The 14,142-nt window shown below is 36.8% G+C and overlaps 1 protein-coding gene across 1 annotated transcript; it reads left to right on the top strand.

The window, feature by feature from the left end:
- Positions 1-3,405: 3,405 nt before the first annotated feature.
- Positions 3,406-8,266, top strand: LOC107287662 (galactosylgalactosylxylosylprotein 3-beta-glucuronosyltransferase 1-like). Its single transcript, XM_015816191.1, has 4 exons — positions 3,406-3,517; positions 5,425-5,960; positions 6,719-7,015; positions 8,180-8,266. The coding sequence occupies exons 1-4, from the start codon at positions 3,406-3,408 to the stop codon at positions 8,264-8,266; spliced, it is 1,032 nt and encodes a 343-aa protein (XP_015671677.1).
- Positions 8,267-14,142: the final 5,876 nt, after the last annotated feature.

Raw genomic sequence — 14,142 nt, 5'->3', positions numbered from 1 at the left:
ACAAGGGAACAGTGTGCCTCTGCAGATTTTAATACTGTACAGCTTTCAGTTGGGAGAGGCAGTCAATTACTTACTGAGGACCCAAGGTTGTATGTCAAGGTATTTGCTAGGAAACAGAAACAAAAGCAAGCCGCAACTTGGCACTTTGTACCTAGTGTCAAAGAAAAGGAGAAAACAAAATGAAACCTTGCCGATTTCACTCCTATACCAATTTGTTGCCTATTGCTGTGACTGGGCTACTGCATATCCTAGAACAGTTCCAAAAAAATAGAGGAGGTTGACATAACACAATTCTAGCAGTGTTCTTTCCATTCCTACCACTGGAACAACAAACCATGGTTATACCTACATAAAAAAAATAGATACCAAAAGACCAATATACTATCTTTGTGGCTTTAGATTTTTAATAGTAAAACAAGGAAGATTGTCTTTGCAGTTGGATATGTTCCCTACCAAATTTCTTACTCAGAAATAACTATTTCAAGAACTGCAGCAATTTAAGAAAGAGGCATCAATTGAATTTTGTCCTATTTTGTGTTTTGCACTCTTCCATTGATTAGCTGGAAAAAGCACTGACGTCTCATGGTGCTGTCAGTTAATTTAACACTATGTTTTTCAAATTTGGTAAATTTAAGAAATGTGGACTTTAACTCCCAGAAGTCCCCCACAAGCATGGGGAAATCTAGCAGAAGGAAATTGTGTTTAATTCAAAATGAATGCATAAAGCATTATGGCACCAAAACTCCATTTTGTTCTTATAGCCTTGATTTAAGGAGTTTAAAATGTGAAGTAGAATGTGCTCATAGCAATATGAAAAACTCTGTGTTTACCATGTACCCTGTAACTAAAAAGATTGCTTTGCTCTGATGGAAATACTCTGTTATTTCTGATTTAAAAACTTGAATTAAAGATATATTTATTCTCTGTATATGAAGAATTTATAAATTGACATAATGGGAAGTATGATAAAGATTTAATTTTTGTGTTTAAGAAATGAGCTTTAACTCTTTTGTGTGTCTTTTTGCAATCTTTTTTCCCCTCCTGGCTTATTTTGTGTGTGTGTTCCCCCCCCCCATGTTTCCATTTTAAAACAATAAAAATTGCACTATCAGGGCTAGCAAATCAGTTTCTGTGTGCTCTTTTTTATTTCCATTTTAGTCTATAATATCAAAAATGTTAAGTATGTTGTATATGATCATGATTATAGGCTTTTGTGGCTATGAAGCAGACCACCAGGAAGGAATGAAAAGAAGTCAGTTGTTTTGCACTTTATGTAGTTTTGCACTTTATGTAGAATGTCCATAATATCATATTTCTTCTAAGCATGAACAAAATGTTACTCTCTAGCTCATAAGATCTATGATAACAGTCAGATTAGCTATTCCTTTGAAGGCAGTTGAATTTATAGAGCAGTGATGATGAACCTATGGCACGGGTGCCAGAAGCGGCACTTGGAGCCCTCTCTGTGAGCACACGTTCTGTTGCCCCAGCCTCGCCTCCCCCCACGACTCCCTGACCAGCAGCCCCCCTGGAGGAGAGTTGTCCCCAAGCATGGCCCACATGGAGCAGCGCAGCCAAGGACATGGCAGTCAGGCAGGGTAGACAAGACTCTGCCCTCATGCCCCATCGCGCGGGCAGAGGGCATGGCCGCCATGGCGCTGCTAGGCTGCCTGGGTGATCTGTGGTGGGCCCTGGAGGCAGTGAGTGGCCCTGCGGGCAGGTGGAGCAGGGAACAGGGTGGGGGTGGAGCGGGGGCAGGGCCAGTTTTTGGGCACTTGGTCTCTAAAAGGTTCGCCATCACTGTTATAGAGAATTATACTCTGTGTCTCTTCCAGAGGTACAGCTTCTACTTGACAGGAATGTGGAAGGCAGACTGCAAAGAAGTTGCTAAATGTACATACTCAGCACTTGAAGAAATTCTCAGGGGACCTCAAATCCCAGCTGCTTCCAAGAAAGCCAAGGGACTAGGGATCTGCCAGCCTCTTCCTGTTCCTCATAGCAATTGGTGTCAAGGTATGCCCTCTGCTGCGATGGATTACTGGTGAGTGTCATTTGCAACAGTGCAATGTAGATGAAATGCTTGCCTTGCAAGGGAGAGAGGAGTGCTGGGGTTCTGAATCACATATTTTGCACATGGATTTCAGTTGAATAGAATTACTAGTCTCTTTGACTGCACGCATTTTCCCTGCTTCATCTCCATGCATTTCCCCCACTTTTGGTGTCATCTGCCCAACTGGACAAACTTCCTTCTCTGCCCCAACACATAAAGCTTTTTGCTTGTGTATCCACAAAATCAGACAGTTTCATCAGAAACATATGTGCATGCAATGCGCAATGTATTTACAAAAGGGGCAGCCCTGCATCACAATGTCACAATGCTCATTTTATCATTTTCCACCCTTGCCCTCTCTTCATGTCCATGTTTTCAAAATTGAGAAAACACTCCATAACCCGGGTTCCTTCAGGCGAATTCCTGAACCATTATAAGTGCACTGTCTCAGTTTTTCAAAACAGCAGTGGTGTGGTGGATAATAACATGTTACTACTATTATGCCATAGGCTCAAATCAAGTGACTGATCTTGTGAGGGAAATGGGAATGTATGTTCAGAGTGGGATGTGAAATAAATTACTTTAGTTGAATAGTGACCATTACCTTTGACATCCAATTACTTTTGACATGTTTTGATCCATCAATCCAAAATATCTCAGTCCCAGGCATTATTATTATGATACAAAGTGTACATGCACAGATTGGTAGAAAAACATTAACGTGTACTACACGAAATAGTGGGATTTTTCATCCTCTCTTGTTTTTCCTACCTTCAATTGCTTTTGTATGTTTTCTCCCTGCCATTTCCTTTCTGATCTTCAAGCAGGGTTGGAAAAGATCATTTGAGACAATGATTGTTGCTCATAAGACAAGGATGTTCATTTGCTCATTACTCCTGCATTACTTTTAAGCTATATAGTATACATGCATACTAAAGCTAGAAGTTTTAACCTATGGCTTGTGTATAGATCAAGCTAAGCCAAAATAATTCAACCACATTTTTGTTTTAATCTTATATATGTACTGTGAAAAAGCTGAATGCCACTTCAGCATCGTTAGAATTCTAAACATAATTTAAAATTATGTTTCTTACTTTATTTTACTTTTTTACAACATAGTATTTTTACTATTTTAATTAATTTAATTCAAAAGAAAAAATAGCATGTTAAATCAAAGTAAAATCAAGTGCTTTGAAAACTGGAGCCATACCTGCAAATCCTGTGTTAGAATCTATTGGCCCAACCGAATGAAAACTCTGTTTCATTTTGTATATTTTGTAGTTATCTCACTTTTAAAAACCATACTTTGCTCTGGAAGGTAGGGAAATGCCCAATCAGTGGAAGTTCTCTGCAGCATGCTGAGGAGACGTAACCTTCTCACCACACTTCTGATTGCTTTGCCATGGGGTCTTCTCCTAACTTTGTGGCATCAATATCCAAACACCCGTTATCTCAGCCTTCTAAGAAGTAAGTATATAAATCTTGGTTTACAAAAGGTTTTGTAAGATTCTTTTAACAAATCTTTTGCAAAAAAAAAGTACTTTGTTACATAAAAATGAGGATATTTTAAAAATAATGTTTATATCATTCTCTGAAGTTTAAGATTTCATTGAGTCAGATGTAAGTCGTAAATGATTTGTGTTGGAGATATGAATTCAGGAGCCCTTGTTGGAAAATATGTTCCCAAACACAGCCAGAGTATTAAAAGAATACTGAGTAATTAAATAGTAGAATAACCCATTTTTAAAAGATACCCATAAGTTTGTCTAGGATTTAGAGATAACCCAACTATAAGTAAATGTTAACAGACATTCATTGTATTTGTATAAAAAGCTAGATTTATTAAGTGCATGAAAGTTAAAAAAATACATGCTTTTATCTAAATTACATCTTGAAGACAGGGAAGGTTGTGATAAAGTCTGAAGCACCAAACAGAAGAAAATTCCTTATCTCTTAACAGCAGAGATTCTTGACAAACAGCATAGAATCATCCATTTCATACCCTTTGCCCTTGTGGTAAAATGGACTCAAAGGCACTTATTGGGTGTTTATGTTACTCTTGTTGTTCTCTGTAAATAGTCACCAGAGCTTATCTTGTTTGAGTTTGTATTGGATTTTTATGAGAATATATTATAAATAGCTCAAAGTCATTTGGAATTGAATAGCGTATTAAACAGTCAGTTGCAAAGAGATGATGCCATTTTCAACCGTTTGCAATTACCTACTTCTTGGATGGATGGATGGATGGATGGATGGATGGATGGACGGACGGACGGACGGACGGACGGACAGACAGATATTTTCCTGTTTCCCAGACTAGCTAACAGTTTGGAATTTCCTACCTGTCTTTGCTCTAGGTACTATATAGACCTAACTTTTCTGAGATCAGTCAAGTTCAGCTAGACATTGTTGCCTGCTCAGGTTTAATTCACTATTAATCTGTAATATATAGCTAGGGTAAGGCGTCTTTTCTTTTTGATCATGTGTATCCAATGTTCATTGATAATTCATTGACAGTTTATACTAATCAACTTGTTTTCACTTCCTCATAGGCTCTTGTGTTCTTTGTTTCTCGACTATTATTTATTTTTTCTTCTACAAGCAAGTCTCAGTTTAAATGACTGTTCCATTTCTGAGCCATTCACACAAGCTGAGTTCCATGTAGGTCAGCTGGCTCTTTTGCACATCCACAAACAGCTGACCATACGTAGCCCATTTCTAATATACTGTATAGGTTGCAATACAAGCTGCAATGCAGATATATTTTTAATCTCTAATTTTCCTACAGCAGAAAAATACACAGCCAACACCACAGACTAGTTTTTGGTTAGATTCTCTTTCCTTCGTTCTATCCAACATAGAGCACTGTGTGGGTGTTTCGCTTTCAAAGGTGAAAGCAGGAAGAATCTTAGGACCAAAGCAGTAGCTAAATTGGAATTATAAAGGTAGCAAGACCGCCCACAGCTGCTGGGGGGGAGGGGCAAAGAATTTATGGGTTGCATAATGGCAACAATAATATGTTATAACTCATCAGTGTTCAGAATATCTTCCTCCCCTACACACAACAGTCAGTGTGACCTCAGAGCGCACCCACTGAAAGAAAATTAAGCACTCTCCTGAATATTGCTTCCATGATTCATAGTTGCAAACTCTTAAGGATATTGTTGTTACAATAAATATTGGATTTGATGCAAACCATATTTTTACTTTTTTGGGTGTTCTTTTTTCTCTTGAGTTTTTCCCTTTATATTAAAGATGATCCAAGATATAAGGATAGGGAAATAGAATGCCAGTATTAAATCAGAAACAGATGATATAGAGAAGCGTTTTAATGGAAGGCTTACACTATATTATCTTTTTCCCTTTTGTCTTAGAGGAAACAGATGAAAATGGCACAGCCAAGTCACTCTTCAACGGGACATCCCTAGTGAGGGAGGATGGGTTTGCATCATGCACTCGGCAGCCAGCCATTGGGACAGCTCCCAAAATAATCCGGAACTATGTGTACTCCAGGCCTCCCCCGTGGTCAGACACATTGCCTGCCATATTTGTGATCACACCTACCTACACTCGACCAGTACAGAAGGCTGAGCTGACCCGACTGGCGAATACTTTCCTTCATGTACAGAACCTACACTGGGTGGTGGTAGAAGATTCTCCTAGAAGAACCAATCTGGTGTCCAATCTACTGGAGAAAGCAGGGATCCATTTTACTCACCTGAATATTGAGACTCCTAAGAGTCTGAAAGTAGGTTTGTCCTGGATTCCATCTCACACTCCCAGGGGCACATTCCAGAGGAACCTTGGACTGCATTGGCTTAGGGAAAGTTTTAGCACCATGCCAGCACCTGAAGGTGTAGTATACTTTGCTGATGATGATAACACCTATAGCCTGGAGCTATTTGAAGAGGTATATTATTCAAGGTTGTGATTATTTCACTTTTGACCCATGATTTAGACAGATTAATAATTACATTCTCTATCCTTCATTCTTTTGATATACAATCTTTTGGTGGGTGGTTAGGGAGGTATATCAAGAAGAGATGAAGGTCAATGGAAATGCTCATGCTTTGCACATAAAAGATCACAGTTTCAATCTCTGGTACTCTGGTTGGGAAAGTTTCTCAGTGAAACCCTGAGTAGTTATTGCACTAAATGTAATTTGGCCCTTCCCAGCCAGGTGTCCTGTACTTGTGCTGGACTACAATTACCAGAAATTCCAGTCAGTATGATATCAGATGAGTGAAGATGAAATAGGTCCATAGATGATTGGTTAACTGATCATCAGTACTTATAGCTAGAGAATGAGGGTTGCGATTATAGTTATGGTTCTGAAATATGGACAGGAATCTTTAGAAACAAACAAGATATTTGCCTGGCATATCTAAAACTACACCTGATCCTGTTCCGGCATATCTCATATCTATGTAGGAAATGCAGACAGTACTCCTTCAGGAAAAGGCCTTCAGAAGGGTAAGATAGAAAGTAAGGCAGAAACTTTGGCATGAAAAAGTAAGAATAGAAAGAAAATAATGAACATATGATAACATGCAACTACTGCAAGAGTACATGTAGAGAAAGTTGGAAAACTCCCAAAAGGGGCCCACAGTATATAATTAAAAAAGTAGAAGTATTCATATGTATTCTTGTTTTCTTTCTGACAAGCAGATGCGCTACACAAAGAAGGTATCTGTCTGGCCAGTTGCTTTTGTTGGTGGTCTCAGGTACGAATCCCCCAAAGTGAGTCCAGCAGGCAAAGTTGTAGGTTGGAAGACTGTGTTTGATCCTAACCGGCCTTTTGCCATCGACATGGCTGGCTTTGCCATCAGCATAAAACTGATTTTGGAGAAACCACAGGCCAGTTTCAAGTTGGATGGAGTGAAAGGAGGCTACCAAGAAACTAGTTTATTAAAGGATCTGGTGACAATGGATGGACTAGAGCCTAAAGCTGCCAACTGCACAAAGGTTAGCAAAGTTGGGGAAAAAAATCACAATAATTTCCCCCACCCAGTGACCATTACTCCCATGCTTATCTTGTTAATTATAAACAATATAATTACATTTATGTTAATTGTTTAAGTACTGTATAATTGCATGCACATACTGTATCTAATGTCCAGATCTAGATATGTTAAAACATTGGAACTAAGGTCTTGTATAAACAGCTATTATAATGCAATTGGGCAATGAAGAAAGAGATTTAGATTTTGTTAACGAAGTCCAGTTGCCTTGTGAAAAAAACACCTTTGGGAGAACCATGACCTGGATGACTGAGAATCTCCATAGACTTTTCTGAATGTATTGGCTGCTATCTAAAGGTCACATGAGAGCCAGTTTTGTGTAGACCATCGATTCTAGTCCCACTTTAAGCACAAAGACAACTGGGTGGCCTTGGACTAGACATTTTCCCACTCAGCCTTAGGAAGGAGGCAGGGGCAAAACAATTCTGAAAAACCTTGCCAAGAAAACTATAGGGATTTCTCCACTCTCTGAGAAAAGAAGACAATTGCATGGAAGGGGAGAGGAGAGAAGAGGAGGAAGGATCATGAAGATTTTTACAGCCCACACTTGCTTGCCCTTCTATGGAGACATTGCCAGATTTTTTAAAAAGATAGGTATACAGGTGATCAATCATCGCAATAGAAATACTGTATTCTAGATTCAGAACAAATATCTGTATATTTTTAATTTTTAAATTGGCTTTTTTTTGCAAATGACAGACGTGTAGTTAGGAGCCAGTGTGAAGTTATGTGCCCAATTTCCACGCTTCTCCCTATCCCCATTTATGCCTCTCATCCTCTATCTCAATTAGCCATTCTTACCTATTTTGAAGCCCTCTGAATGTAATGCAGACATATTCCCCTCCTTGTCATTCCATGAATTTAGCATTTGTGGGAATAAATATTTTGTTGTTTTTATAGGATACTGCTGTATCTATAATGAGTCTAAAAATAAACCAGGTGTGTGATTATGTAAATATACCCTTCGAAGGAGGCTTGCAATTTCTTTTGAGTACTATTCAGAGATTTCATATGCATAAACATATGTGTACTTATGCACTAGGCAGATTTGCTGATACCTATTATATATTGTTATATAATTTTAATAAAATGCAATTTTTCTTGATAGGTTTTGGTCTGGCACACAAGGACTGAAAGGCCAACCCTAGTTAATGAGGGCAAACGTGGATTTACAGACCTAAGGGTAGAAGTGTAGATAACTTGTTTTTTGCTGTAAGTATAAGATTTTTGCTGCCTGTCAAGATTTTCCTATAATTTTCAAGGAGCTCTTCAAACAACTTCAATGTAGGATTCATTTAATATGCATCAATATGCATCTTTGTCTTTGATAAGTGTATGAATGGTTTACTGTCTCATATCAGTCCTGGTCTGCCTGTGGTACTATATGAAATGCTATCAAAATGTACTTTTGAATCCCACTCTTAAAGTCAGAATTCAGGCCCAGGCATGAAGTTCCTTGATTAGGGTATTGTTTTGTCTCTGATTGTTTGCATGGTGCTAATCCCTGCTTATCTTGGTCTTGGCTTTTCTAGCTTTTCTGTTTCCTTCATAGCTTTTTTATTGCCTCTTTTCAATATTGTGTAAATAAGGCTTGTTTCTATGTGACTATAGATTTGTCTGAATGTCAAGCTTCCAGGAATTCCCTAGCGGTTTTGAACCTATCTTGGTCTAAGAGTTACCAAGAGTCATCAGACTGCAGCAGATACAAATGTAATAAACAAATAAATTAAGTAGGCAGCTGTAATAAATCATTTTTATTTCTTAAAATAATTTAGGGGAGTTATGTGGAGACCGGGGGATATCTAGAAAATAAAAATGATGATGAAACCCATATCTTACTTCCCTTCATGCATGTTCACATTTTTAATAGCTATTAATGAAATATGTTTTAAAATTGCATAATTTGGGGCATGGAAACTGCAAGGCATACAAGAGGACCTCATTTGGAGATCTAGTGTTTCTCCCATTATCAAGTTGTCTACCAGATACATTAGGATACATTGAAGAGTATCAAAATATCCTGAAGTATATTATTAATCTTGTTCCTCAGTTCACAGCTTGTTGCTATATGCTTTTCTTCAATTATTTTAAAAATAGCTCTCCAATTTAAAAAATTGAATGACTTTTTTCCCTTCCTAGTGTTTTTCCTGCAAGTGTAGAGTCCATTTGTGTTGATCCAATGGTTGCAACATGAATTGACTGGTTTGTTGCCTGAGCGTGGCATCATGGGCTGAGAGAGAGAGAGAGATTGGCCCAAAGTCATCCAGCTGGTTTTCATGCCTAAGACAATACTAAAACTCACAGTTTCCTGGTTTCTAGCCATTACTCCAAAATGTTTAGTACAAGGGCTAGCTAATGTAGAGTCAGGATAGTTTCCCATCATAGATCATCCTTGGTTAATCTAGTTCAAAGTATGTATTATCCAGTTTTTCTTGTAGCTGTTTATATCCCCTAACACAAAGAATCAATGTAGGAACCCTAAAGTTAAAAAGGGCAGTGTTTGATTTCATTTAATAGTTAAACTTAAACTATTTCATTAAATAATTAAACCAAAAATTTTAAACCACTAACCTCTAACAGTACAACACAAGGGGTCTTTTGTTTTCCAGAATATGAGATTTATTTTTATTTTCTTAAAAAAAATAATTAAAAGAGGATTTGTGAAAAAAAATCTGTATTTCAGTCTTTGAAAACTGAACTGATAAAGCTCTGTTAATCTATATATTGCCAAGTTTGTTCTTCTTGGACAGTCTCATTGCTTGATGGAAGTAATTGATTGTGAAGCTGAGCCTGACTCAGCACAATCTCAGTGTTACAAAAAGAATATATTGCAAGCTTCAGGAATAACTCTAAAAGATCCAGGGAGAAGTATTGGTTGGCAGCTCTAAAAATTAAGATGGCTCTCTGTCAAGATTTCGGGGATTAAGGCTTCTGCTCTAGTTAATTACAGTACGTATTGGTAATGCAATATTCTAATTCCATGCAAAATAAAAATGGGCTGTATTCATCTGTTCAGCATGAGCTTGGAATAAAAATGAAAGCAGCTAATGTAATCCAAATTAGATGCCTAACATGGAACATATAAGATAGATTTTTATCAAATGAAACTACTCAACCATTCAGCCCAGAATTATTTATTCTAGTTAGCATAGTTAACAATGACTCTCTGGCAGAAGAGAGAAGTTTACCTATTGCCTGTTGTTTTTAAATGAAATATTAAAGAAAGTGCCTGAATTGTCTGTATACAAACCACATCCTGATCTATTGAACTATGACTCTTCCATGAAGAGATTTATCATGAATTTAATTCCTTTCCTGCAGACTAAGTGGACACAGGTAAGAAAACCTGGACATTACCTCTCAATATGCTAGGCTTTACACATGAAGAGGGGAACACTATTGTTTCCACTCTCATTTCATCCTGACTCAATGTCTTTGTGACTTGAAATTATTTGAGATGTAATATGTAGATTGAAATACTTATCCATCTTTATTTATTTCATTAGTTATACATTTAATCCCCCCAAAATTAAAATTCCAGGGATCTTGTATAGATAAACTAATTCAAAAAATATTACAGTACAATAGTGGAACAGGGGAATTTTTAGAATTGAACAGTTTCAAGTTTGACTCTGGCTGCTGCTTCGTAAACTCGAGCTGGCACAAATGACTGTTCAATATTGTCCATCAGACTGATGAGCACAGAAATTGGATGGATGATTTCTCCCTCCCATGGTACCATTTGATAAGAAAAAAACTCCCCAGAGTAATGAGAGTTGGCACCACTTCTAAAAAAGCTCAGTAGAAGAATTCCTTCATTATGTTCTTACTTGTACTATCATCTTTCTTCAGCAGTTTGAAGCCAACATGATTACAGGCTGCTGGAAAGGGGATTATACACTGAAAACAGAACATACACTCATGGCACTTGATTACTTCATACCTTAACAAATGCAAAAAATGCAAAAACACCAGACACCAGCAATGCAGATTTCTCCAGGAAGTCTCCTTATCATTAAAATAATTTGTAAAAATAAATTCTCATTAATCAAATTAGAAAAAAAGCAGAATACGTTTTCTTCCTGATACCACATAAAACAAATTGGATTATTAGCAGCTGTCCTTTGAGGTTATGTTTCCCCAGTGCATAGACACTTCCTGGCAAATCTCGTTTTTTGCTTGCCTGAGGGAAAGAAAACTGTTAATGATAGGAACAATAACTCCCATGAACAATTATTGTAACTGAGCCTTAAAACAAAAAATAAATAAAACTTTAGTTGCTGGGGATGTTCTCTTGTCTCCAGAAGCCAACACAGAAATGGTCATGGAGACACACAGCCCCATGGAAAGATGGGAGAAAGCAGCCCTGCAGCATACCAGGTGGAGTTGTGTAAGTCACTAACTTCCCTCAGGCTCCTCCTATTTTCGAACCACAATATTCACATAGGAAATCACATAGGAAATCACGACCAAAATGCTGAGAAAGAAACAATCTGCATGTATTATATATTGTCTGCTCCCAGAGTATCATGTAATTCCACTTCCTCAAGTTTTTCATTATAAAGGAAATTGCATTCAACTAAAGGATAGTATTGTTTTAAAACTCCTTCTATATGTCAGAAGCCCAGGATTATTGGATAGCTTTGGACCAATGTTGCTCATTTCAATATGCCGATTGACACTTTTGTTGTGATTTTTTTTTTAAAAAAAGTGGATGTGCATAACTCTATACTTCTTGGAAGAAAGGTGGGATGAAAATTTAATTATTAATATAGCATCAGAAAAATTGTTGCAAATCAGCTCTGAACTTGCTGTCCTTTTTGTGTCAGGAAGAAGTTTGTGATTTGGATGAAAACTATACTGTTCTACTGTCAATCCTGGCATAAATTATGTACTTTTTCATATTCCAAATTCTGCTGAATCTGTCCGAGAATATGTTATTTATGCCCTTTAAAAACTCCCCTTTTCTTGTTGTTTGCAGATAGTAACTTCTTACACACCTATCTATGATCAGCAGAATACTGATGCAACAATCAAGAATAACAGCCACATTTGTGTTTGTATTTACCAACTTCTAAGTTCTTTAAAATCAGGGAAGAAAGTAACAAAGTCAATGTCATATTCAAGGCCATTTGTTCTATATTCTAATCATTCACTGCACAACTAAGAGGACCTGTTTCTTCATTGTTATTTCTGTGTTGGAAGACATTTTCAAGAACATATCCCATTTGAGTTACAGTTAAGAAAAGCCGAGTTGGAGTTAAGGGGCAAAATTTCTTTTGGCTGGTCCACACATTTGAAGCTTTGTTTTGCAATACGTATTAAGACATCAGCTTCTGAAAATCTGCTCCAAAGAATAGTAGTTCAAAGTGAACAATTTCCTGCATACTACTACCAATGAAATATTCCACACTATTGCAAGACAGAGTCACTCTCAGAATTGCTTAAAACCTCTTTTAGACTTAGGAGTTCTTGTATGAAAGAATGTGGGTGGGCAATTCTTGCTTGGAAGATCATGAAGAAGTGTATTGGAGAATGAGATATGCATCAGTTCTCTTTTTCATATCCAAGCCAAGACCAACTAGTTTGTTTTGAATCTGAATGACAAACTGAAATAGAAAGTTTGAGAACTTCAGCATCAGCAACTCAACATCATGTCCTGTGGCTTTGTAGATAAATCTTTGTCATGAGAAATAGAGACAATAAGAAGCACTCAACTACTTAAGTTTTCAATTTGTGGACAATATATCAGACAGGAACTAGTTATGATTTCGCTTTTGGAACTAGGATATCTCACATAATTAGTATTTCTTTGGACCAATCTAGCAAGATTTTTCTTTAGTCTTTGTAGCTTTGTAGATATCTTGCATATTCTTAAACTGTCAATGCCAGCTGCATGATGAATTTCAATATGTGGAATGATACAGATTCCAACCAAGCCATGCTTGGAGTGAACAGACAATGTTTACTTATACTGAGCCATGGAATCCTAGCTTAATACATGTGAAGACAGCAAAAATCTTTTAAAAAAGTAATACTAAAAAGCGAACATTCACAAACAGTAGGAAAAGCCACTACCCCTATCCTTCATTTTTGATTGCAAATATATTCATCAATTGTAAGCATCAGTTGGAAACAGAAGTGTTTATTAGCAATCAACAATCATATCTGTAGATAACAAAGTGTTGGTAAATTCAGCAAATGTGAATTCAAATGGAAAAGTGGGTTGGGAGATATATGGGCCAAAAATGTAATGGCTGGTAAAAGCACAAATATTTGTTTTTATTAAGGTGCGCTACACTCACTTTAAAAAAACATACTTTTGATGTTTTGTGATATGTTAAGTTCTTGCAACTGAAGAAACTGAAGGAAAACATTTTCTAGCAACTGAGCCAATTCTGAGTACGTTTCTGAGATGTGCCAGAATGTGTCTTTATTTGTTGACTTATTTATAACATAGGTCTTTTCTCCCTACAGTATTTCATTTGTATTAACCTGGATTGTCTGCTATTTTTATGGAGAATATTTTTATTTCTCTTCCACCCTGTGTTCATCTGAAACTCAACAGGGAATTACAATTTTTCTACTCACTGCTGAAATGTCATATATATTCATGCTCACTGCATAATGTCAGGAAATGGCTGGTGTCTTAAATTAGAAAAATAATTAGAAGCATAATAATGTGAAAATTTAAAGGAAAAAGAGACTATGTGGGAGTTAAAATTGACAGAAACAGTTTGTCAAGCCTTTCAATTCTCTTATCATCTACTTCTTTGCGGGAAACCAAGGATGTCATCTCATAATAGAATTCAGTGGCCAGTAGAATCCTCAGAAGCTTCTAAAAATATTATCTGGTTTAAAAAATAGTTGAAGACTAATTGTTAGATCCCACCTTGCATCTATTTATGTTGATAGTAAGAAGAAAAGTAAAGTAAAAAATAAATACTGCCAAAAAGAAATTTGTTGGCCATTATTTTCTTCAGGGGTGTTTTGTTTTTATTTCTACTTAACATAAGATGCCTTTATTTATTACTTAATAAAAATTGCTAAATGACATGTCAGATTTGCCTG

Source organism: Protobothrops mucrosquamatus, unplaced genomic scaffold (genome assembly GCF_001527695.2).
Source record: "Protobothrops mucrosquamatus isolate PMUCROS unplaced genomic scaffold, P.Mucros_1.0 scaffold411, whole genome shotgun sequence".
NCBI lineage: Eukaryota > Metazoa > Chordata > Lepidosauria > Squamata > Viperidae > Protobothrops > Protobothrops mucrosquamatus.
This window is presented reverse-complemented; position numbering and strand designations above follow the sequence as displayed.